The sequence below is a fragment of the Oryctolagus cuniculus genome, chromosome 18, assembly GCF_964237555.1.
Source record: "Oryctolagus cuniculus chromosome 18, mOryCun1.1, whole genome shotgun sequence".
In the NCBI taxonomy this organism is placed as follows: domain Eukaryota; kingdom Metazoa; phylum Chordata; class Mammalia; order Lagomorpha; family Leporidae; genus Oryctolagus; species Oryctolagus cuniculus.
In genome coordinates, this window is record NC_091449.1 from 63,775,894 (window position 1) to 63,800,762 (window position 24,869).

A 24,869-nucleotide genomic window follows, 5' to 3' on the forward strand; every position below is an offset into this window, starting at 1 on the left:
CAGCGACATAAACCAGTCTTCTTAGTTAACGCCTTGTTGCACCCTCCAGGGAAGTGGACCTGGGCACTAGGGGACTCTGTGACATGAAGGTCCGGGCAGAACAGTGGAGGGACCCTAGGAAGCAACTAGAAGTCACCTAGTAGGTCTCATGGGTGTGTCCGGAAGACAGTCAGTGGGGGTGATGCCAAGAGATTGACACTCGTGGTCACCAAATACGGAGCTCCTACAGTGTGCTGGCAGCAGCATGGGCTCTACAGACAGGCAGCCTTTTCCTGTCTGCAAGACCCAGGACAGGCCTCTGTTTCCTCACCTCTAGGGAGGGGGCGGGAACCCAGAGAGGCAGTATGGCGGTGCATGGTGCAGCTCTTGGCCAGCGTCGCGGGCCGGTGCCGTGCTCACGGGCCCTCTCCCACTCTTCCTGCAGCCGCGACAACTCCCCCAGCCTGAAGGAGATCCGGAACGGCTGCCAGCAGCCCTGTGACCGGAAGCCCACCTTACCTCTGCGCCTTCTGCACCCCAGCCCGGACCTGGTGTCTCAGGAAGCCACGCTGTCCGAGGCGCGGCTCAAGTCGGTGGTCGTGGCCTCCAGCGAGATCCACGTGGAGGTGGAACGCACCAGCACTGCCAAGCCGGCGCTGACGGCCAGCGCGGGCAACGACAGCGAGCCCAACCTCATCGACTGCCTCATGGTCAGCCCCGCCTGCAGCACCATGAGCATCGAGCTGGGCCCCCAGGCCGACCGCACACTCGGCTGCTACGTGGAAATCCTCAAGCTGCTGTGAGTGTCCCCCGCCAAGAGCCCACCGCCCGTCTCTGCTTAGCTTTGCAGCTGTGTTTGTGGGCAGGATGAGGATCATGTGTGGAGGTGCGCACTTGAGTTGGGGTGTGAGGAAGTGCAGAAGCTAAGGCGGTGAGCGTGTGTGTGCAGGATGCAGGGGTGTGAGCCCATGTGTGAGTGTGGAAGGGCACACGAGAGTGCACCTGCATCCCTGTGAGCCTATGTTGCATGCATGCATGCATGTGTGGCTACATGGCATGGTCATTTGTGTGCATGCATGCTTTGGTACCTGGGCACGTGTGTAGGGTGCAGGAACAAGCATGTGTATACACAGGTGTCTACCCACAACTTCCAGAGTGTTCAGGAGCGCAGGGATGCTGGACACAGGCCTGTGGGTGGATCTCTCAGAAGAAACCTGTATTTATGTTTTGGTGTCTGTGTGAGACATGCATAAGTGTGGGCATGTATTTGTGTGTGTGACCGTGTATGCACAGGATTTGGGGCGTGTGTTTCTTTTTGCATTTATGCACATGTGCCTGTGAGACAGCATATGTGTTTCTGCATTATGTGAGCCATACATGCACGTGTGGGTTGGTGTGGGGAATTGTGTGTGTGTCTACTGACGGTGGAGCATGTATGCACAGGTATCTGTGTGCACACATGTGGAAGCATTCCCTAAGGGGATTATCTAATTGGAAAACTGCCCCTCTGGGGTGTGCTGGGATCCAGGGGTGTGACTTGGACTGGCCGAAAAGTTGTGGAGAGGGAGCGAGGAGACAGGTCACGGGTGGGCCCTGGGCAAGGCCGCTTCTTCCGGGTGCTGAGGCCTGGCCCTGGCCCTCCCTGAGTCTCAGTTATGTGGCTGCATCATTCACTCTCTACCGCCCCAAGTTGAGGGTTTTGTAGGCTGCTCCCCATGCCCATGCAGAGTTTTAGCTTCCACGAATGAGCGAGGTCTAGGGACCCTCACAGTGCCTCCTTTCCCTCCCTGCTGAGCAGAGCTCAGCCCACTCTGGGGAGACCCAGTGCCAGAAGTTCTGTGTCCAGATGTGGCCGGTGGTGGTTGCTGGACTTCTCAGATGGACTGGGATAGAGCTGTGCCGTTACGTTTCACTCCACCAGAGCCTGTGGAAAACCAGGGGCTTTGTCTGGGGGAGGTGGCTTGGAAGCCCAGCCCTGGGGTGGCGGCAGGGTGTGCTGGGTGGAGGTGGGGGGATTGCTTAGTCCCTGTGTGGTGGTCACCACACGGCTGCGGTGGGTAGCAATGTCCACTTTCGTGGCCATTTTGCTGCTGGGCTTTGCTCGTGGCGAGGGGTAGAAGGGAGCTTCTGGGGCCAAGTGAGCCAGTGACAGCAGCCGGGAAGTACTCGGGGTGCCCCATGCTCACAACAGAGCCTGTGGTGTCGGGGAAGGTGGGCACGCCCATGCACGCATGCACCTGCATCCTGCCATTGCACTGCGGCTCCCTGTGGTTAGAAGGAGGACACGGAGCAGGCAGCATCCCAGCCAGCTTCCTTGTGGGCCCTGGAGAGGGAAGGGCACGGCTGCCCCAGGGATAGCACTAGCCTCGGCCCATGCTGCCAGCAGCAGCTGAGGCCAGGTGAGGGCATCACCACATTCGGCCGCTCCCTGGCCCTCAGAGGGACAGAGGACGGAGCGCACAGGTCTCACACTACCCCAGGATTTTGGAGAGGGCCTCCCCACTATGGGAGGGACAGCAACCCACCAGGACGGGCCCTGCCCTGCTCCTCGGCCCCCGGCTCCAGCTGTTTTCTGCAAACACCGAGAACTCCCAGGCCTCTGCTGTCTTGGGTCCTGACTCATATTTCTCATTAAGCGCTGGGGGTTTCAGTTTCATCATGCAATTGACACACATATTTTTTCCTTCTTCATAAACACACTCATGAATGAAGGCCCTGTTCTCGCTGATCTGCTTCCAGACCTCCTGCCTGCCCGCACAGCCCAGCTGCCAGGGGCTGGGGGTGGGGGGACCAGGGCCCCCAGGGAGGTGGTCCTGCTGGGGCAGGGGTCAGCAGCCTCCTGCTCAGAGCAGCAGCTCACGCCCAGCTGAGTTCTCCACCAGCTAGGATGTAGACTTCCGGAAGCCTCTTTTGCACCGGGAGAGCTCAGAACACAATCTGGGCCTAATAACTTTGTTTTTCTAACATTCCTGTCTAACCCAGATGGTTGCTTAGGTCACTGGCTCGTTGGGGGCCTCAGACATGCTGGATCCAAACAGGCCAGAGCTCTAAAGTCCTCAAATGTGACAGGGGGGAAGCCCAGGTCCAGAGGCAGCCACCCTGGGTTCCGGGCCTGCATGACCCCTCGGAGCCTCAGCTCCCATGCTGGGAGGTGGAGGGGGCGTGGCTGTGAGCCCCCCCCCCCCCCCCCGCCCAGAGCAGACACCTCCAGGAGGTGGACTCCTGGAGAGAGGGCATCACCTCCGTTTACAGGTGCACGGTGTTTGCTCTTTTTAAAGATAGTGTTGAGAGAGGCGTGCATCGTTGATAGAGAGCTTTGAGAGAGGAAAAAAAGGCAACAGCAGCGTTCAGGTGCATTGGTGTGTGAGAAGCCTGCGTCTGCACACTGGGGGAATGTGACCGTGTGGCTCCTCTGTGTCCCTGTGGGCGGCGCGCTGGGCTGCGCCGAGCCTCGGTTTCCTTGCCTCTATCATGGCCGCCTTCCTCGGAGGAGCACTGTGAGAACCCGAGGATGTGGAAGATGTCCCAGGCGGGCTCAGCCGCTGGTCCTTGCTCGGAGTGAACTGCCGTTTGCACTACTGAGGGGCTCTCCAAGTAGGGGTTGTGCATAAAGGCGAGAGAAGCAGATGATGTTGTGCAGAGTCTCAGAGGGCTGGGGGGGCTAGGGAGGTCATGGAGGCCTGGCCCAGCTTGGTCCATCCCATGCTCTGGAGGGCGTGCTGCTGCCGCCAGGGGGCACAGGTCGGCTCAGCCCACCCTGTGGCCAGTGCAGGGCAGAGGGCAGTGTCTCAAAGGCACAGTTCCTGGAGTGTGGCCAGGTGTTCCCAGAGGGAGGCCCTGGCACCATTAGAATCGGACGCCTTAGAAAGTAGTCTACACCACTGAAGTTCCCTGGAGCCTTAGGAAAGGAGAGGAGAGGAGAGGGGAGGGGAGGGGAGGGGAGGAGAGGAGAGGAGAGGAGGAGAGGGGAAGGGAGGGGAGGGGAGGGGAGGAAAGGGGAGGAGAGAAAAGGGGAGGAGAGGAGAGAAAAGGAGAGGAGAGGAAAGGGGAGGAGAGGGGAGGAGAGGAGAGGAGAGGGGAGGGGAGGGGAGGGGAGGAGAGGGGAGGAAGGGGGAAGGGGGAAGGGGAAGGAAAGGAAAGCTTCTAAACACAGGGTGTGGTTGAGGTGGAGAAGCATCACCCAAGTGGCGCAGCGGGTCGTGTGACGGGAGGCCAGGGGACTGGAGCCCACAGGAGCTGCTGGTGTGCCGAGGTCTCCTGCTGGGTGCCTGCGTGCGCCGTGTCTCGTCCACCTGTTTATTCGTTCTTCCATCCAGCAGTGAATGCACATCGGGGCGAGTCCTGTGCAGAACGCCGGGGTCCCTGTGCGTCTGAGAGTTGCCGGCGCCCAGAGCAGTGGCGTGGGGTGGAGAGAGGGAGCCTCTGGCACAGCGTGGGGCGCCTTGCCACGGGATGCGCTTCTGCTCTTTCCTGATCATCCCTCGCCTGCGATTTGCGTGGCGGGGACACAGTGGTCTGAAACACGTCCCAAACTCAGGCCTCCTCGCACCATGCCTCTGTGAGCATGGACTGCCACGAGGCAGCTGCGTTCCCCCCAAGCTTCGCAGCAGATTCTGGAAGTCGGGAGGCCAGGGTGGGGCCAGAAGGAAGCATCTGGCCACGTCTTTCGAGCCAGGTGAGAATCTTGGCCAGAGAGAGAGACTCGTGCCCAGCTTCTCCCTCATTCGCTCTGCGACCTCTGGGGGTGTCTGAACCTCTGCGGGCCTCTGTTTTGCACCTGTGAATTGGGGTCCTGAACCCAGCAGGGCCCCATAACACAGAGGGCTGAACCCCGGGCACTCCCAGGCCTGCCTGCCTTCCGTTGCCCATGCCTCCCCAAGCCAGGGAGCACCGTCTCCTTCCAGGGGGCCAATCAGGCCCCTCAGAACCCCTGCCTGCTGCCCTCCCTCCTGTCCCAGGCCAGCCTTAGCCAAAAGGGAGAGTGGCCTGGTGGGCAGAGGCAGCTGCGCTGGCTGCCTTGAGCCGGCATTGCTGTCCGAATGCTCACAGCAGGTACTCTGGCCACCGGAGCCTGAGCCAGGGCCAGTCAGGGAGAGACCCACCCGCCAAAGGATCCCTTGTCCCCTTCCTCAGGGGCCAGCCACCCCAGCCTCTGGCCAGTGTACCACGGTGTCCCACCCACACAGCTCAGACTGGAGAAGGGCCAGCAGCTTGACCACAGACTTTGAGGCAGGACTGGGCCAGGTGAGGAAGGAAGCTGCTTGCCCTCTTCCGCTTTCTGCACCTGCCACCCCTCTCTCGGGCCTGTGGGAGCTGCCATGAGGGAGCCACCAGAAGCCGAGCCCCTGGCTAGGAGACTGGCGAGAAGGCTTGTGCCCCAGCCTCAGCCCAGGCCCAGCCTGGACCCTGGGAGCTAAGAGGGCACAGAGCACCCACAGAGGTCCATGGGTGCAGGCTGCATGGCTGCCCAGGGGCACCTGCTTGTGAGGCCCATGGCACCCAAGGGAGCCCAGCTCTGCCTCCTGAGTCCCCCGTGCCCGTGGGTAACTTAAACTCCCTGGAGGGCTTGGGTTGATTGACATATTCACATTGGATGTAGGTTTTAATACAGGAAGAAGAAAAGCGCTAAGAGACGGCCTTTCCATCGGGGAGATAGTCTTCCTCCACGGGTGGGAGCGGGGCCGCCTACCTGTGAGACGTGGGCCATTTGGCAGGAACTGGGCTCCTGGGCCAGAGCCTGCCCTCCCTGCGTCTGTCTTACCGTCTGTAAAACGGGGAGCACCTACAGACCAGGCTGCCGGGAGACCTGCACAGAAGAGCAGGTGGCACGTGGCTGTCACCGCAGGTAGATGTGCAGGATACCAGTGAGTCAGTGAGGGGCAGGGAGAGGAGAGGGGAGGCTGGGCCAGCCGCACACCAGAGGATGCCCTGTGAGGAGCGAGTGGCTGGGGCCGTGGAGGAGCCCCTGCCTCCTGCTGTGGGCCTCCTGGACCCCGAGACCCGCAGGCGGCTGCACAGGGGCCACCTGCCTCAGGCTCCAGATCCGGCTCTGTGTCTCCCCGCTGCCCGAGCCTGGTTTCCTGGTCCGTGTGCAGGCAGACGCACGCCTGTGGCAGGGCTCCGCAAGTGCTGAGCGAACGGCAGCCAGCGTCACCACTCCGCTTCCCTCGGACCTCCAGGCCTTTCAGATTCCTCCCACGTGCCCGGCATCCGGGCCTTTCCTAGGACCTTCTGGGGTGTGATCTGGGGCCCAGGGGAGCCCCTTTGTGGGGCGGAACAGCCCTCACCTAGGGATCACTTAAACCATGCGTTGTCGGTGACCGACGGAACGTTTGTCTTGGGGTGACTCAGCTTATGAGGGGATACGCTGTCCGCCAGGGGTATTCAGTGTGTATGGGGCGGGGTAGCAGTTGGGGAAAATGCCCAGAAGGTTCTGGGGGGAAGGGACGAGGAAACGAAGTATGCAGAACCCTGAATTCTGAGCAGAAAGGAGTCTTACTAGGGGTCCTGGGGCCATGCCTTTGCCCAGCCCGGGTGCTGGCACCCTTGAGCCTCTCCTGTGGGCGGTGCCAGGTGCCATGGGGCGTCTGACTGCAGCACTGCCCCTGCAGGCCGCTCTCATGCCAAGACAGGATCTCGGTGAAACCTCCACTGGGGCCTAGCTCCTGGTGGCACTCGGGGCACTCGCTGTCCCACGGAGACTCTCCAACAACCCTTTCTGCCCGCAAGTGCAGTGCAGATGCTGAGCTGTGTCACCTTGGGTTCAGCAGCCCTCTTGTGAGCACCAAGCACCTGCTGGGCCCGGTGCCATGCCAGTGGTGGGGGCTGCAGAGATGAGGCCCAGCTGCTGCCCTGGACTGACAGGGTGCCAGACGAGCACTGCACCAGAACCCCCCCCCCCCAGGAAGGCGTGCAGGGGCCGCCGCCACACCGGGGGAGGGTTTAACCTCTGGGACCTCAGAGAGCTGGGACTGCAGCTTGGAACGGCACCTGTCAGCAGTGCCCAAAGCCAGAGATGGGGGCCCAGGTGGGAGAACTGGTTATAAATACAGTCGATACAGACACACCCGAGGGGCAGCCTCAGCCACCTACTGGCATCTTGTGACAGATCGCACTCAGATCCTTGATTTTCCTCATCTGTAAAATGGGGGTTGCTTGGGAGTGCTTCGGCGCACGGTGCAGGCCATCCATCATCTCTGGCAGGCCCCGCGCGTCCTGTGTCTTTCTGAGCTGTGCCGGTGGCGGGCATGGAGCCCGCTGACCCCACACAGACCTCTGAAGCATTGTCCTTCCCTTCTGCGACCTCTCGGGGCGCAGCCCCAAGGTCACCCCTCGGGCTTTAATCAGCGGCTTCTCATCTGTGATCGGGGCTCACCTGGGGTTGTGGGGCAGATCCCTGGAGCTCGCTCAGGGGCTCGGCATCCTGGAGCCGGGGCCACCGTCAGTGGTAGCGCTTCTGTATGGGACAGCTCCTTTCCTAGGGCCCGATGGCGTGTGACACTCTCGCACCTGGGGGATGGCGGAGCTGCAAGGGCCTGACCAGCAGTCCTGGCTCACCCCATGCCTGGCTGTGTGGGGACTGAATAGCCCAGCTCTGCCCATACTCAGGAAGAGCGCCCCCTCCTGCAAGGGTGCATGTGTGGCGCTGTCTGCTCCTGCTGTGCCTGGGGTGGGTCCCCTCTCCCCACCCAAGGTCCCCAGTCTGCAGGGCCTGTGAGAGGCAAGGCTGTGGAGCCAGACACGCCCAGATTGGATGTCTCCCCAGCTGCAGCAGTGTCAGCTTAGGGGCTGGGCCTCAAGTTTCCGCATCCATTCAGTGGGCTGATCGCCTCCTCCTCGCTGTGCCCTGGAGACGAGTGAGGGAACCAAGCCGTGGCTCTCATCGTGCAGCTCACGTAGACAGTGCTGGTGAAGTCACGGCCACCGTTGTCTTTCACTGCCCTCGCTGTGATCATCGGTATCACTGCCGTCATTGGCATCAGCTTCGGAAATCGAAGGAAAGGAGAAGCAGATGTGCAGGGACACAGCATCCTGCCGCTTCTATTTTCCCGCGGCTCTTCCAGGCCCAGCCCAAGCTCACCTCCCTGGTGCGCTGGCCGGGGCTGCCGACTGTACCCCAGAAACGCAGGTGTCCTGCTCGGTGCTGGAGGGTGGAGCCGTGAGGTCAGGGCCCACCTAACGGCCTCACTGTAGTCTAGGCAAGTGCAGTCATGCTGGGTTCTGGGCCAGACCTTCAGCAGCGACATCCATGGGGACACAGTGCATCCTGTCCTGGCCCCACCTGAAGCAGCTCAGAGGCCGGAGGGTCTGAAGTCCAGGCAGGGAGCCTGCTGCCACCTCGGTCACCATAGCGAGGCCCGTGGGCTGGCCCTGGCCGGGAGATGCCAGCCTCAGATGCTCATGCACCCCAGAGGCCTCCCAGAAGGGGAAGTGGGCACCGCGGGCCCCTGCCATTCCCTCCGGGACACCTGACCTAACTGCTGCCCCTTCTCCTCCTAGGTCGGACTACGATGACTGGAGGCCGTCGCTGGCCAGCTTGCTTCAACCCATTCCGTTCCCCAAAGAGTAAGTCCCGCGCTGTCCTCGAGCCTACCCCTATGAGAAAAACCCTAGCCATGGAGCCACCGCAGACTGACAGCCAACAGATGGAGATGCCGGCCCTGGACCCACCCCACCCTCGGTCATGAGTCCTGGGAGAGGCACAGCCCCCACCCCCCATGTAAACTGGGGTGATCCAGGGGCTGCATTGCAGAGCTCCCCAGATCCAGGAGCTCAGAGAGCCGAGTCCTCCCCACAGTGCCTTGTACACAGCCCAGTTAGCCTCAGATGGGAGGCAGAGAGCTCTGGGTATACAGGGAGGGAGGCCGCTCGCAGCCCATGCCATGGTTTGCTGGGTGCACCTGTTAGGCCCAGGACAGTCGTCAGCTGGAGCTCCACAATGAAGCTGGCCATAAATGACCCCTCCGTCCCTGTCCCGCTGACCTGTCCCCCAGGGTCCAGCTTATCCCAGGGAAATGGGGAGAAAGCTGTCTGGTGGATAATGACCCAGAGAGAGCTTTGTCCAAATAAGCAGGCCCGCAGATGCCTCCAGGGCTCTGTTTTGATGGATCTGAAGAAGCCAGGCCAGAGGGGTGCGGGGGGCTCTCTCAGGAGCCCATTACGGAGCCTGTGTTTATGAACCGTAGCTCTCCAGGGCGGGCATTACACCTGGTAATTGCCCCATTTGCTGGCCCTCAGCATTGGAGACCAGAGAAGTCTGACTCCTGGGAGCCGCCCTGGTCTCCCAAGAGCGGTGGCGTCACTGGCCGCAGCCCCGTCCCCACAGGCCTGGGGACGCATCTGCCAGCGGCCCATGATGCAATTCGCTTGGAGCTTGGTCCCTGATGGCTGTGCTGCCGTGTGGCAGTAATTAGTGCGGCCGCGCCTTAATTGTGGAACAATTAACGAACACACCTGGGTCCCTGGAGCCCGGGGGCGCCCAAGCGGGCTCCCACACCGGGCAGCACCGGTCCTGTTGCGGTGTGGTCCTGCGTGGCTGGGGCTGGCTCACTCCTGTCCCTGCCTCTGTGGCCTAGCACAGGGGGCCTTTGTTTTGGAGCCTGGGGCAGGGGCAGACCGTTAGCATTTCCCTCTCAACTTCCCCTCCATTCTTGGACTGAGACGCGGAGTCTGGGCGTCCCCAGAGGAAACTTTGGGAACATTGTGCGGCTTCCGAGCCCCGGCTAACTGCCCCCTTCCCTTTGTTTTTGTCACAGAGCCCTCGCGCATGAGAAGTTCACCAAGTGAGTATTCGGGCGACGCCCAGGTCACCTTGTCCCGGCACAGACGTGCTCTGGCCGGAGGGCAGCCCTCCACGGCCAGCCTGGCCCTGGCCCCGTCTCACGTGCACGGAGGGCGGAGACACCGGCTGCGCCCTGACCCCTGGGCTCTGCCCGCTCCCCTTCCCAGCCCGCGCCGCCCGCCCCGTCCAGTCCCTTCCCGCAGGCCCGAGAGTGACTCGGCCCCGCTGCTCTGTTGCAGGGAGCTGAAGTACGTCATTCAGAGGTTCGCCGAGGACCCGCGACAAGAGGTGAGCATCCAGAGCAGGCGGCGGAGGCTCCGGGCCTGTGATGGCCGCATGCACACGCTGCTCTCCACATGCTGGGCCAGGCCCTGGTTTGGAGCTGGGCTGCCATGCGCCACTGTCAGCAGGCTAAGCGAGCAGCCCTAGCCGCGGTCTGAGCTGGTGTTCATTTCCCCGGGCGTGGTGGCCGGGGCCCTCCCTGAGGGGCTGCACTGCCCATCAGAGAAGCACAGCTTTCACCCGAGCCCGGGTGCACCAGCAAGGACGTGGGCTGGGATCCTCCCGCCACCTTCCCCTCCTCGCATTGACACCAGTGAGAGTGGCAGCAGCAGATGCGTGTAGCCTCTGCCTGAGTGGGGCCCATACATGCTCTCATCTGACGCTCACGGCAGCCCCATCAGCAGGTCCTGTTACTGTCCCTGTGCCGGGGCAGTATTCAGGGCCAGGAAGCCTGGCTCCCCACCGGGGACAGACCTGGACACTTGTGTCGCTCGCAGAGCAGGAAGACGATGGGCAAGGGAGCGAGCGAGTCATTCTCAATGGAGCCATCCAAGGAGGCTTCCTGGAGGAGGTGGCACTGCACTGGTTGGACTGAGCTGTAAGCTGTGCGGTGGGCCTGAAAAGACAGTTTCCCAGACACGCACACGTATGAGCAGGAGAGTGGAGTCTAGGGCACATCGACACCCAGGCCTCACCATGTGCGACCACTGCCGGCCTCCCTGTCCCAGGGCCCTGCGTGTCCCACTCTCAGCCTGGACGTCCCAAACAGCAGTTCTCAAACTTTATTATCAGTGGAGCTTGTATAAGACGCAGCCCCCCCCACCCCCCGCTCCCCTACAGGGCTTCTGCTGGCTCTGGGTAGCTGGAACCTGCACTCAGAGCCAACGTCCAGTGATTCTGTGCTCTCTAGGCCACACTGTGAATGTAGTTCTAGAAGGATCTAGAAAGATCGACATCCAAAATTCCATGATTCTATGCACTGATTCCAAAAGTGACCCTCGGGCATGCTGGGAAAGCAGGCGAGGAGCTTCTGAATGGTCCGGGTCCGTGTGTGTCCGTGTCCTCAGACCCGCGTCATTCCGAGCCGTGTGCAGGAGGATTCTCAGAATTCCCCTGGAAAAGGGAGCCTTGATTCCAAACAGACTTGCAAGCTGGGCGAATACACGGAGCTCCAGCTGCTGCAGGCCCGGACAGGCAGAACCAGCTGCTGGGAGGGGATTTCCAAGTGGGGTGGCCCGTGCGGAGGCGGGAAGCCCCGCCCCCAGCAGCCCATTCTCCCGTTCTCCCCTTTCTGTTGCTCTGCTGGTTTCCCACTCACTTTTCTCTTCCCCTGCTCACTTTTCTCTGTCCTCCCTCTTCTCCCCACGGAGCGGCTTGCTCTTCTGTTCTTCGCTGTGTTCATTGAGTAGCGTTTTATCTGAAGGGGCGGAGTTACCGCGTCATGTTCTCGCGGCTGGGAATGACAAACAGAAGCTGCCGCCGTTGTTGTTGCTTTCCTTGTGTGTGGGTTGTGATCCACTTCGTAGCTGTGAGCGAGGGACTCCTGGTAGCAAACGGCCCCTCCCCGCCCCCCGCCACCAGCAATGGCCCCTCTCGTCTCTTCCGAGGATGGGGGAGGCAGGCCAAGGCCTCTGCTCCTCTCGCCCTCGCTGTCCCTCCCTCTGCAGTCAGTGCCGGGGCGAGGTGGGGGGGAGGCTGAGGAATGGCTGTGGAGTTCCAGACACACACATACACGTGTGCACGCACACGCACTAACAGCCTCACAGCTCTGGAAGGGAATTGGAGAGCTATGCTTTGGGCCCTGAACTTGGCACACATATACATGCATGCACACACACGCCTGGACAGACACGGAGAAGGAAGTACAGTCACAGAGATTGGCAGGACAGAGACCTAGCAAGGGAGACAGCGCCTACGCACGCTGGGACAGGAAACTTGGGGAGAGAAGGCAGAGAGAAAGTGCCAGATATGGGGTGGTGGAGCCCCCAAGAGAGAGGGGCCAAGACACAGAGAAAGGGCAGCAGCCAGCAAGAGAGGGGAGTTAGAGACAGGAGAGAAGGAGGGGACCCCGGGAGGAGGGGCTGAATCTGGGGTGCTCTGGGCATCCCTGCCGTGGCACAGCCCAGGAGCTGATGGCAGATGGTTCCTGGTGCAGGGAGACCCCAGCGTTGTCCAGAGGTTGTCCCATGGCATTTGAGAGGAGGCTGGGAGCTGCTGGGCCAGTTTGCCCAGCTGCAGGGCTTCTGCGGGGCCTGTGTGTGTGTGTGTGTGTGTGTGTGTGTGAGTGTGTACATGGACAGGGCTCTGTTGTCAGCACACCCGCGTGGAGCTGAGCGCGCGCCCCTCTGTCCGCAGGTGCACTCGTGCCTGCTGAGCGTGCGGGCGGGCAAGGACGGCTGGTTCCAGCTTTACAGCCCTGGAGGGGTGGCCTGTGACGACGACGGGGAGCTCTTCGCCAGCATGGTACGCCACGTGGGCCCTCCTCGGGAGCCTCCAATGACCCCCCGCTTGTTTCCCAGCGGGTAAAACAGCCACCCCGTCCACCATGGTGTGTCCAGCGGGTTGCAGGCCAGAAGAAGGGGAGGGTGACGGTGGCCACAGCTGTCACTTCAGGCTCTGAGCCAGGAGCTCAGCCTTCCCCACTCGCTCAGTCTCACACAGCTCTGGGAGGAGGGGACACTGGCTGTGGCTCCATTTTACAGATGAGAGAGCTGAAGACTGAGGGGCTCGCTAGAGTGAGCTGTGGCAGTGCTGACGTACAGGGCGTTGAGTGCCCAGTATTACTGCGCCAGGAACTCCAGCACACTGCACGTCCTCTGGCTCATGCATTCTCACAATGAGGTCGAGATCGGGGTCCTCCCTGCCTACGGAGAAGCGCACCCCGTGACTGCCGGCGCTTCCTTACCCTGGCTGCTGTGTCAGTCATGTCACAGGCCCTTCCCCCTCGTCTTCCCCGCAGCCCCGATGCCACTGAGACCTGTGTTGAAACAGAGGCCCACAGAGGCTTGGTGGCCAGCCTGAGGTCACCCGGGCTTCTTCCCAAGCCGTTCCTGCCCGGGGGCTGCCTTCCTCCCGGAGCAGAGGGCCCCCGCTGCCTCTTGCCCCAGGGACGGGTGCTGTGCCCAAGCAGCCGGCGGCCGCAGTCACTGCAGTCCCCGTGTCACACGGCGAGGAAGCGTGGATGCCGGCCCAGCCTGGGCTCGGAGCTGAGCCCGCGTGTGAGCTGGCCATTGGCCTGGCCCGGTTCCTTGCCCCTCTGAGCTTCCTCCTCCTGTGCTGAGAACGGGGCCTGGTTCTGGCCTCTGGCGGTTTCCATGGCGATTGCCGGTGACGGTAGCTGCAAGGCGCCCCGGCGGCCGTGGCCGTTCTCATCACGGTCAGGCAGCGGGGCAGCAGCTCACCTCCGAGAGCCTGGCAGGGCCAGTTGCGCAGTGATGACAAGGTGCGGCCTCTGAGCCCACTTGAAAGGGACTTATTTTTAGGCCTCCCTCCTTACGTATGCCCTCGCCACTCCCTGCCTGCTGCCACACGGCTCCCTTTGGAGTGCTCTGTGCACTCCAGAAACGTGCCCAGCCCTGCCTGGCCGTGCTGCCTCTCTTGCTTGTCATCACTTCTCGGGCTTCCTCTGACGTCACCACGTCACCATGGCAATGCTCACTGGCCCCTCCCAGTGTGAGGGAGAATCGGAGGAGCTGGCAGCCTCCCAGGCGGAGAGACCCCATTTGCACACCAGACTCCTTAGTGATGGAGCGAAGACAGACAGGTGGGGAAGGACGCAGGCAACCCCTGGGCTGCAAATGCCTCGTTGCCATGGAGGCGGGGCTGGGCAGTGGTCCCTGGATTCAGCTGCCATCTCCAGCCTTGGAAGGGCCTTGATTGTTGTGTGTGGTCGGGAGGAGACAAAGGGGTTTTCGGGGCTCCCCAGCTCTGTCGTGTGGGGACCCCTGCCCGTGGGTCCCCCCCCACACACACACCAGGAAGAAAGGCTGCTGCACACAGCAGCCTGGGAGGAGCCATCGCCCGAAGTGTCACGCCCAGCTTCCAGGCGCCCGGGCAGGGCTGTGTCACGTCCCTTACCCCACACCCTCGGGGCGGCCTGGTCATTTCCACCTGGTTCCGGCCATGCCGTGCCCTCGGGGGAGCCGAGGAGGGGCGGGTCTCACAGTGGTGGTGAAGCAGCACTTCCTGTTGGGCCTTTTTCAAGCGTGCATCTCCAGTGGGCATTAGGTACGTTCACACCGTGTGCCCGTCGCCATCCAGCCTAACTTAGATCCATGATGAAACACGAGTTCCCGTCCCCTGGCCCTGGGGCCCGGGCAGCCGCTGTCGTGCTGTCCAGGCGTGTCCCTGTCCCTGGCACCCCGCTTAAGAGGGGGAATGTGGTGTTTGTTCTTCCATGAGCAGCTCGTGTCCACACTGGACAGTGCGTGGCGGAGGGTGTCTTGCATGGCAGGGCAAAGCAGGTGACCCCCGACCAGCTTGGGACGGGTCCCTCGGCGGCCTCCTGCTCCCTCTGGGAGGCCGGCACCATGGCCCCGGGCGCCCCAGCAGTCTCTCCCTTCACATGGGTCTCCTCACCCACAGGTGCACATCCTCATGGGCTCCTGTTACAAGACCAAAAAATTCCTGCTCTCCCTGGCTGAAAACAAGCTGGGCCCCTGCATGCTCCTGGCGCTGAGGGGGAACCAGACCATGGTGGAGGTAAGGAGCCCGTCCCAGTGCCTGGGTCCTGTCGAGCGAGCCCCTGCCGGGGGCCAGGGCTGCCCAGGGGCAGGAGGGCAGCGGGTGCAGCCCCATGACCCACTGCATTAGCGGCGTGTGCAGCCATGCCTCGTGGCTCCAGCTCCACCTGCCAGTCTCACTGTGGGCCAGGCCACAGGGGAGAACCGGACATAGACGGGTCTCCCACCTTGGGGTCCTGGCAGCCCAGTCCCAGTGTGCGTCTGCCGCGGGCCTGCTCCACGCTGGCTGCACACGCTGGGGTTCCCGTTGTGGAGATGGGATGCTCACACAGCCGGGAGGGCAGAAAGAGGGAGCAGCGTGCTGATCGGGGGTGCACGGTGCGCTGCGCTTGTCACGTGACCTCGGTGCTGGGGGCCGGGGCCGGGGGGGGGGGGGTCCGTCGCACCGACCCGAGGATTCGCCGCTGCCTGCGATCGAGCAGCGGCGTGGCCGAGGGTCACAGGCCGGTGTAACCGTGTGGTTGTGGCAGATCCTGTGCTTGATGCTGGAGTACAACATCATCGACAACAACGACACGCAGCTGCAGATCATCTCAACCCTGGAGAGCACGGACGTGGGCAAGCGCATGTACGAGCAGCTGTGCGACCGGCAGCGGGAGCTGAAGGAGCTGGTGCGTCCGCGCCCGGGCCGCGCCGGGGCTGGGAGGGCCGGGAAGGCCGGGCCCAGGGACTGTCACTTGCACCGTGCAGGCCATCAGAGAGAGGCACTGACCCGGGGGCCTGGGTCCTGTCTCACTGCCTGTCCAGCCTCTCTCCCCTACGTCCCTTCGAGCACAGGGCCCCCCTTGAGTGCCAGCACCTGCGCTTCTCTGCCAAAGGGCTTGCTCTGAGCGGCCGTGCACGGGGCCACGCCCAGCAGGACCGACGCACCCGTCACCCTCGCCCCTCGCTGGAACAGCCCAGCGCCCCGCTCTGGTGGGGTAACTCCGAGACTTCGCTGCCGGCAGCTCTACACCAGCTGCCCCGGGAGACGGCTGGCTTCCTGCTCAGGGCGTCCGCCATGGCGGGTGTGGTCGCCTCTCCGCTGCACCCCTGAGCTCACACCCCGTCTGAGGGTCTGCCCCGAGGCCAAGGCCACCTTGTTGCCACCAAGATAGTGGTCCCAGGAGTGGCGTGAGCGGGGAGCACAGGGTGGGGATGGCAAACCGCCGCCTTGACCAGCCTGATCTCTGTTGCAGCAAAGGAAAGGTGGGCCCACCCGGCTAACACTGCCCTCCAAGTCCACAGTGAGTTGCTTTCGTTCTCCCTGGGGGCCGGGTGGAGGGCGGTGGGTCTGTCCTCCCTGTGGGGGGTGGCAGCATTGTGACTGCTGCTAGGGGGGAGGGGAACTAGGACCCCAGCACTGACAGGCAGCTCCTCCAGGAGGTAGTGGGGTTTGGGGAGAGGTAAAAAACAAAATTAAAGCATTATGTTGAAGATTGTGGATGAGACCAAGAGTCTCAGTTGCCAGTTGTTAGTGATGGTGGTGCTAGTGCCTGGTATGACAGGCGGGACACTACACTGTTCACTGTGCCTTCTCTACACCCCCGGGAGTGGTGATCACCATTCCCATTTTACCAGGCCTTTGGGGTGTTACTTCCTTCTCTCTTGCTGCCACACTGTCACTGACCTCTGTCTTCCACCTCATGAACCAGTAACGCTGCTCGAGCGCCAGCCATCTTGTTTACATTCCAGCCAGCAGGGAGAAAGAAAAGGCAAAGAAGTACATGCCCCTTCCTTTAAGAACCTTACAAGGGCCAGTGCTGTGTCTCACTTGGTTAATCCTCCACCTGTGGCGCCAGCATCCCATATGGGCGATGGGTTCTAGTCCCGGTTGCTCCTCTTCCAGTCCAGCTCTCTGCTGTGGCCCAGGAGTGCAGTGGAGGATGGCCCAAGTGCTTGGGCCCTGCAGCCGCATGGGAGACCAGGAGGAAGCACCTGGCTCCTGGCTTCGAATTAGCACAGCTCTGGCCATAGCAGCCATTTGGAGAGTGAACCAATGGAAGGAAGACCTTTCTCTCTGTCTGTCTCTCTCTTTCACTGTCTAACTCTGCCTGTCCAAAAAAAGAAAAGAAAAAACTTTACTAGACATTCTCTAGGCATGTCTGCTTATATCTCATTGTACGGATGAACACGTGGCCCTACTTAGCTGCTAGGGAGCATGGGAAATGAGCCTTAATTCTGGGCAGCCAGGTGGCCACTGAAACTCTGGATGGAAAGGAGAACAGATACTGCCCTTGACCTCAGGCCTAGTGCTCAGGCGTGCGCTGACTCCTCCGGCAGTGCTGAGGGTGGCCTCGGTGTTTCATGTGAGAAATGGGCACACGCTGCCGCCTGGGAGAGCAAAGCAGTGGGTCAGGCACACAGGCTCGTGGGAGGACACCCGGCTCGGTGACTCAGGGCGTGAGTCACGGCCCTGGAGGCTTCCTCCCGCCGCCGGCCCCTGCGTCCACAGGCGTGGAGGCAACCAGCTGCCCTTCACGGTCACTGCTGGTCTCTGGAGGCCCGGGCTGGGAGGGCTGTGGCCCCCGCAGCCCCGGCACCGCCCCAGCGCCCTGCCCGCCCACCTGCAGGACGCTGACCTGGCGCGTCTCCTGAGCTCCGGCTCCTTCGGCAACCTGGAGAACCTCAGTCTGGCCTTCACCAACGTCACCAGTGCCTGCGCGGAGCACCTCATCAAACTGCCTTCTCTCAAGCAGCTCAACCTGTGGTCCACTCAGGTACCGCCGAGGCCGGCCCGGGGCCCCTCCTTGTTCCCGCACCCCCGCCCCAGGCCAAAGGACACTGAGGAGCTCGGGAAGCCCCCACGCCCATTTCACAGTTGGGAATGCTGAGGCCCAGGTGAGGACAGGCCCCGCCGTCCCACGGGGCTGAGCGGTGGAGCAGGTGCTGCTGCCTCGCCCACCCCGGCCCGGGAGTGTGGCCCGAGGGCCTTTCTGTCATCATGACGAGCACCCAAGAAATGCCCGGTGCCCCGAGCCCGGCCGGGGGTCCACTGAGCTGCCCTGCTCTCTGCGGGGCCTCGCGTCTGCCACTGCCCCGCCCAGCAGCAGAACCGGGCCCGCCTCGCATGCCCGGCCCAGGTCAGGGAGGAAGAGAGCGGCTCAGATCCCGAGGCTTGAGGCCGTGGGCCTCGGTGTGGGACTCTGGCCCCAGCCTCAGGGTCACTTCCCGGGGGGCCTGGTGAGGGCTGAGCGCGCGTGTGTCCCGCAGTTTGGAGACGCCGGCCTGCGGCTCCTGTCGGAACACCTCACCATGCTCCAGGTGCTCAACCTGTGCGAGACCCCGGTCACCGACGCCGGCCTGCTGGCCCTCAGCTGTGAGTGCCCGGGGTGCTGCGGGGAGGGGTCCCTGTGCCGGGCACCATGGCCGGTGCTAGGGGTGGGGGCGGGGACTAGCCCTGCCTCCCGGAGCTTAGGAGTGACGGCTGAGGCGTGTCCGCGCCTTCCGCAGGCCCGCGGGTGCCTGTGTGGCGACCAGGCTCCCAGACAGCCATCCCCTGAGCAGCAGCTCCTGGCCAGGAACGCAAGTTCTCAGGCCCCGCCTGGGACTTCGTGGCTTGGAACCTGCCTTTGCCAGATGCCCAGGTCTTTGGTGCCCGATGCTGGGATAGGAGGAGCCCCGGGACACTCGGGGAGCCCAGAGATGCTGGTCTCTGAGGCACAGGGCCTGGAAATCTGCCCGTGGCCAGCTTCCAGTGGCCTCAGGCCCATTGGCTTAGCTCTCAGGACCCAAGGTGGTTCAGGTTCCAGGTGTGAAGGGAGCTGTGAGGTTGTCGGCAACTTCCTGGTGGCTTGGGAGGGGGGTGGGCGGCGGGGCTCGTGGGGCAGAGGGGAGGAAGCATGGAGCAGCCCTCTCCCTGTAGCCTTGCTCCTTGGAGCTACCCAGAAGGGAGGGGTGAATGTAGATCCCCTGGCCTTGCTGCAGCCCCTCATCGAGGTCCCCGGGCGTGGGCGGGGGCGTTGATCGAGCTCCCGTGTGGCTTCCGTGCAGACGCACGCTTGAGGTCCTCCAGCGGCCAGGCAGGAGCCACAGCCACTGGGGGAGCTTCTAGCTGCCCTCGGGGACAGGGCCAGGCCTGCGCTGTCTGAGCACCAGCGTGCTGTGCGGACACGGGGCCCAGGCAGGGCTGGGGCACCACGGAGGGAGGCTTGGAGGGCTGGGAGAGAACAGGAAGCCAGCGCCTACCAGCAAGTGTCTGAAGCCAGGCCACCCTGGCTGTGTGCGTTACCGCCCACCCCCGCCCCGTCTGTCACCTGGGCCCTCGAGCTTGGCCGTCCCCACCACCACCGTGTCCCTGTCTAACGGCCCTGCCTGTCTTTGCCCAGCCATGAAGAGTCTGTGCAGCTTAAACATGAACAGCACCAAGCTCTCGGCGGACACCTACGAGGACCTGAAGGTAACGCCCCCCACCTCTCCAGAGCCCCCTGGGAGGCACTCTTGGCGCTGGGGAGGGAGCCCCGGACACAGAGCAGCGGGGTATCCACAGGGCCCAGACCCGGAGGGCCCGTGAGCCGGACGCTCAGAGAGGGTTCCTTTGAAAACAGGCCGCGTCAGCTGAGACTCAGAGGATGTCACAGGGGTGCGGAGGGCACAAGGCTCGCGGTGGCGCGCAAGCCCACCCTGCAGCAAGTGCAGCTCAGCATGGGGCGGGGGTCCCTGAAGGCCCGGGGTTGCGCCTGCTCAGCGCTGCGCCTTCTGTGTCTCTGAGCGGGCAGCCTTGAAGAGCCTGTTGGGCCCTGCATGGAAGATGGGTGTTTTGGGGCAGGGGGCAGGAGCGGCAACAGGGAGAGCCGTGGGAGGGCTGCTGCAGCCGCAGCCGCGGGCCTGGCTGGCGAGATGAGACCTGGGAGAGGAGGGTCCGGGTGATGGGCACGGGGCATTTGGTGTATGGGAAGGGGACGAGCCAGGCCGCCCTCCCGACCTGCACTGGCTGCTCCCGGAGAGCAGGCGAGCTGGCCAAGTCCGTGTCCGGGCAGGGCTGGGCCCAAGGCGAGAAGGCACAGATGGCGCCGTGAGCCACTCTGGCACCCCCGCGCCCTGGAAGCCGCTTAGAGGGAATCCTCCAGCAGCCCTTGGCGGGACCTGCTCTAGCAGGGGAATCTGGGAAACCCCGTTCCAGCTCCACCTGCTGCCTGGCCAGGCCCCCTGCAGCCGGCTCTGCCTGGGCTGTGGCCTCCAGAGCTCCTGGCGCACCTGCTGTGTGCCAGGCCCGTGCTGGAGGTGGGGACGTCACAGTGCAGTAGCCCCTTAGCCTGCCCAGGACGCAGGAGAGGGAATGGGACCAGTTAAAGAGAGACGGCCGTCTGTGAGACAAGGGCGAGGGAGCTTCGGGGAGCAGGGAGCCGCCCTGCGACGGCAGGAGGAAGCCCGCCCTGTCCCTGGCTCCGACCGTGGGGCAGCCCCTGTGGGGAGCATCCAGACCCGCCCAGGTGCCCTGTAGGTGGCCCCCTCTCCGTGCACTTGGCGGATGGCGCCATCCTGGGAGCCAGGGGCTGGACTCAGACCCGCTCGACACTGGGGAAACTGAGGCGTGGAGAAACCAGTGTCAGAGCTGGGTTCAAACCCTGGTCCTGGTTTTCTCCGGGGCCTGGGCGCACCCCGCCTGCTCTGAGCTGTGCTCTGAGCACCCAGCCCTCCCAGAGCCCCAGGGAGCCCAGGGCACCACCTGGTGGAGGCGGAGGCAGGGGCCTTTGGCCCAGGTCAGTGCAGCCTGCGTGACAAGGCCACCTCTTGCTGCCCACAGGCCAAGCTGCCCAACTTGAAGGAGGTGGACGTCCGCTACACGGAGGCCTGGTGACGCTCCCGGCGGCTGGAGGACCTCGCACCACGACAAACAGCTCTCGACTCGTAGCCGTAGCGTGGCCGGTCCTGGGCTCCCTCCCAGCGCCCCGGCTGCGAGCTAGATGGGGGAGTCTTTCTGGGGGCAGAGGGGGGTGGGGGTGGGGAGGGGGCCACAAGCACGCCCAGCCCCCGCCGAATTCTTTTAGCTTCATTCATCGGAACCTTTGACCTGATCTAAAGCGGACTTTGTAGCAACGAGAGGAGCATCAGCGGGTCGGGGAGGGGTGGGGGGCCCTTTGTGGATTTTCTTTGCCTTTGTGTTGAACGCCGTGCGGGGAAAGTCACCTCCGAAGCCACCGCCACGGGCCGGACCAGGGGTGCTTTCTTCCCAGAGGCTCCGAGCGGAGCGCCAGCTGCCGTGGGACGAGAAGACCCATCACGCCACTGCACCCGTCCTGTGTCCTCACCATTGCTATGCAAAGTGGTTCTTGTTGTACATAAGATTTAAATAATGCACCTATTTAAGACATGTTGACAAATTGCAGGTCTGGGACCTGCCTCTTATTTATGAAGTCTTTGGCCCCGCCCCGCCCCACCCCGTGTAGTACTGTACAAACCGTTCCGCTGTTGGGTTAGTGGTAGTGTTACTGTTATTTTTTTTTTAAAGGAAACAGACACACACAAAAAAAGAGGAAAAAATGGAGAAAAAAAAAGACCCTCCTTGGACAATTAATTGCTTTTTTGTAATGGATTCCGTGCGCTAATGCTCTCTCCTCCGTCTGTGCGTCTGTCCGCCCCCTCCATGCTTCTCTGATTTCCGGATGTGTGCGGCGTCCGCTGGTGTGGGGCAGGCTGGGCCCCCGGTGCAGGTCTGCTCCTCAAAGCTGGGTTCTGTGCCTCAGCCCCTTTTACAGGTTTGGAGGTGGGGTGCTAACCCGTCCTCCACGGTCCCCACCCCCAGAGAGCGCCCATCTCTGTTGGCCTTGGCCGTGCCCTGTCCCTGACCAAGACCCCCGCCATCGTGTGCGCCCCGTGGCCCCCTCATGCATGCCCGCCTCTCTGCATGGTCTCTTGGGAGAAGAGAGATAACGTCCCCCTCGCCAGCCTGACTTCCCAGCCCCCCCATAAATGTGACCACTGCTGCGAAGACGCTCCTGTCCCCGCGCCCGCTCCAAGACAAGCCAACCTCCGTTTCTTTTATAAACAGTCGGCTTTTTCTTAATGAACCCTCACTGTACAGAACAGCCCCTCGATGGTTTCTTTGGGGTCCCCCTCCCCGCCCCAGCCCCTTTTTTCTGTTGGTTTAGCACAAATACGTACCCCCACTCCACCCCCCGCACCTCCAGACTTCACCCACAGTCGATGTAATTGTTTTATAACTGTTTAATCCTATTCGATGGAAACCATGCTTCTGTCGTTTTATACTTTGCTAGGTAGACTTTATTATCCCCCTACTATGCCCTCATTTTTTTAAAAAAGGAAAAAAAAGAGAAATCGGGCTTCAGTCTTAATTCATTTTCCGTGCCAGAAAAGACGTATTTTATTTCGTGCGTGTGTGAGTGTGTTCTGTTCCGTGTTCTGTTCCACGTTGTTGTCGTTTTCCGTTGTTTGGTTTAATTTTCTTCCCCTCCAATCCCATACTTTACAGCACTCTGGTGCAGGAAGAAGCAGAAGCAAAAAAAAAAAATAAAAAATAAAAAAACCAACAAAAAACAAAACAAAAAAAAACAACAAAAAAAACTTTAAAAAAGAAAAAAAAAAAGAAGAAACGAGACATGCCACCTTCCCCCCGCACTGTTGCTTTTCCTGGTGGTTAATACTACTGTCGCGTAGCTGTGTACAAAGAGATGTGAAATACTTTCAGGCAAAAATAAACTGTAAGTGACTCATCACCGTCTGCCTCTCTGTGTGGCTTGGGGGGCCCGGGGGGCGGGCCCAGGCCGGGCCTGGACAGCCCCTCCCGAGCCCACGGTGTGCTCCTCCAGTGCAGGCCTTGTGTCTCCCCCTGACTCACACACTGTTGACCACTGGACTATGTGTTCAGAGCGTGAACTGGGGGCTTCGTCCAACGGTCTGGGGCGGTCCGCAGTCAGGGCAGGCCACGCTCCCAGGGAGTACTTCCTGCCTCTGCCGTCTCCTCGTGGCCCCGCGTTGGCTGCTGCACCGCCCCGCTCTGCTCTGGCTTCCGGCCCCTCCCCTGTCCTCTCCCCATTGGATCAGGGCCCACGCGGGTGATCTCATCCCAGAACCCTCACCACATCGGCAAGGGCCTTTCTGCACATGAGGTCCCACTCACGGTGTGTTCTGGGGCTCCCAGGGCCCCCTCGCTATGGGGGGGGGGGGTTGCAGGTGAGACAAGCCCGTGTCATCAGTCGTATCTGCACGCCGGGTTTATCCAGGACAGGAACGGTGGTAAAAAGGTCACAGTTACCTCACTCATTTTTAAACAAAGCAGGTGTAGCCCCTACTGCTGCTGAACTCATGACCTGAACGCCTGCCCTCTTAGAGAGCCTGCAGCTGTCACCAGGGCCCCTGCTGACTGCTGGGAAAGGAGGTGGGGGAGGCTGGGCCCCGTGGTGAGCAGGGCACAGCGCCCAGGCTGTACCCCTGGCCCCTTGAGGAGCTGTCTAGGCCCCAGGCTATATTTCCTGGCCCCATGGAGAGCTGTGCAGGGCCCAGGCTGTACCCCCGGCCCCAGGGGGACCTGTGCAGGGCCAAGGCTGTACCCCCGGCCCTGTGGAGAGCTGTGCAGGGCCCAGGCTGTATCCCTGGCCCTGTGGGGAGCAGGGGACAGGGCCCAGGCTGTATCCCCGGCCCTGGGGGGACCTGCGCAAGGCCCAGTGCACTGCCGGCTGGCGAACAGGGCGACATGACGTGAAATCGTGGAATGTGGCAGCCATGGCTGTGTAGGAGGGTAAGTGGGGAGTCGAGGGGGCCTGCTGTTTTCCCAGCTCGTTCCCGGAGGCAGGCTGCGGGGCCCAGGTTGAGCACTTGTGCTGCAGCAGCCCAGCCGAGGCCAGAGACGGGGGAGCACCCATCGGGGGATGACTCCTGTGTCCCTCTTCATCCCTGTTGGCACGGATCTCTAGTCACCCTCGGTGCTCCATGAGCACCTCCTTCCCTTCTCTGCCCCTCCGCCCTTTTCCCATTGCCCCATGATGTGTCCTGAGACCACGCCCCAGTCAGCCACCCATGCTCAAGTTTTTATCTCAGTATCGGCTTCTGGGGAAGCCCAAACTAAGACACTGAACATGTCAGGGGGCAGGCAGCAGTGTGAATGGGAGACTGTTCCAAGAAAAACCGGCAAAGGCACGGCACGGCCATCTGGTATACCTGCCTGGACAGACAGACACACACACCCAGTGGCTGGGAGAGCTGTGCTGCCTGGACCTTGCGAGTCAGCAGGCACGGGTGTTCAGAGCCAGAGCTGGAAGCTGGTGGCAGCATAAATTGGTTGAACCCCTTGGGAAAGCGCATCTCACAACTCCAAACATCCGACCCTATGACCCGGCCACTCCTCTCCTGGGTGTGCGCCCAAGAACTGAGCCCCTGTGTCCGCCAAAAGACACAAACAGGGACGCTGACAGCAGCGTTGTTTATAATGGCCGAGAAGTGGAAGCGACCCACATGTCCATGCACAGCAAATAAACAAACCGTGGGCGGCTCGTTCGGCGGAACCACACACGCGTCGGTCCACAGAAGGGATAAATATTGACGATTCGTATGACGGAGTTCTCCAGAACGGAGAAGAGCCAGCAGCTGCCCTCACACACGATGTCAGGCATGAGTGGGACGGCTACTGTGTTTATGGAAGGCGCCAGACTCAAATGAGGAAGTACTTGTGGGGCTGCGTCTGTTGAAGTTCACCAGCGGGCACATGTCATCCGTGGTCGCTAAGGTCACGGCAGCGCTTACTGTTGGTGGGGAAGGCAGGAAGGACTTGCCAAGGCGAAGGCAGTGCCGGCCGTCTCGATCTGTGTTCACACGGGCATTCCCACATCCATGGGGCTTCGTGACTGGCTAACACTTCGACTCTAAAATCGGAAACAGCCCAAACATCCATCACCCACTGAGTAGGTGCATAAGTGCACGGCGGAGAGGCATTGGAATAGTACTTGGCTAGGAACAGGAAGGAAGTATTGGTCCATTCTGCATCACGCACGAACCTCGACAACATCCTGCCACGGGCTGGCCTGTGACACAGCGGGTTAAGCCATGCCTGTGATCCCGGCACCCCATACAGGCACTAGTTAAAGTCCCGGCTGCTCCACATCGGATCCAGCTCCTTGCTCATGTGCCTGGGAGGCAGCAGGTGATGGCCC

The 24,869-nt window shown here is 62.0% G+C and overlaps 1 protein-coding gene across 1 annotated transcript in view; it reads left to right on the plus strand.

Annotated features, from left to right (window-relative positions):
• CMIP (c-Maf inducing protein) overlaps nt 1-22,439 on the plus strand; it is a 220,650-nt gene extending 198,211 nt beyond the window's left edge. Inside the window, exons 10-21 of the mRNA XM_051847041.2 lie at nt 425-778; nt 8,479-8,544; nt 9,735-9,761; nt 10,000-10,048; nt 12,398-12,505; nt 14,627-14,743; nt 15,255-15,395; nt 15,963-16,010; nt 17,337-17,483; nt 17,977-18,082; nt 19,092-19,162; nt 20,510-22,439. Of these exons, the coding sequence (XP_051703001.1) occupies nt 425-778; nt 8,479-8,544; nt 9,735-9,761; nt 10,000-10,048; nt 12,398-12,505; nt 14,627-14,743; nt 15,255-15,395; nt 15,963-16,010; nt 17,337-17,483; nt 17,977-18,082; nt 19,092-19,162; nt 20,510-20,563 (1,288 nt within the window). The 3' untranslated portion in view covers nt 20,564-22,439. The remainder of the gene's footprint in view (nt 1-424; nt 779-8,478; nt 8,545-9,734; nt 9,762-9,999; nt 10,049-12,397; nt 12,506-14,626; nt 14,744-15,254; nt 15,396-15,962; nt 16,011-17,336; nt 17,484-17,976; nt 18,083-19,091; nt 19,163-20,509) is intronic.
• Nucleotides 22,440-24,869: the final 2,430 nt, after the last annotated feature.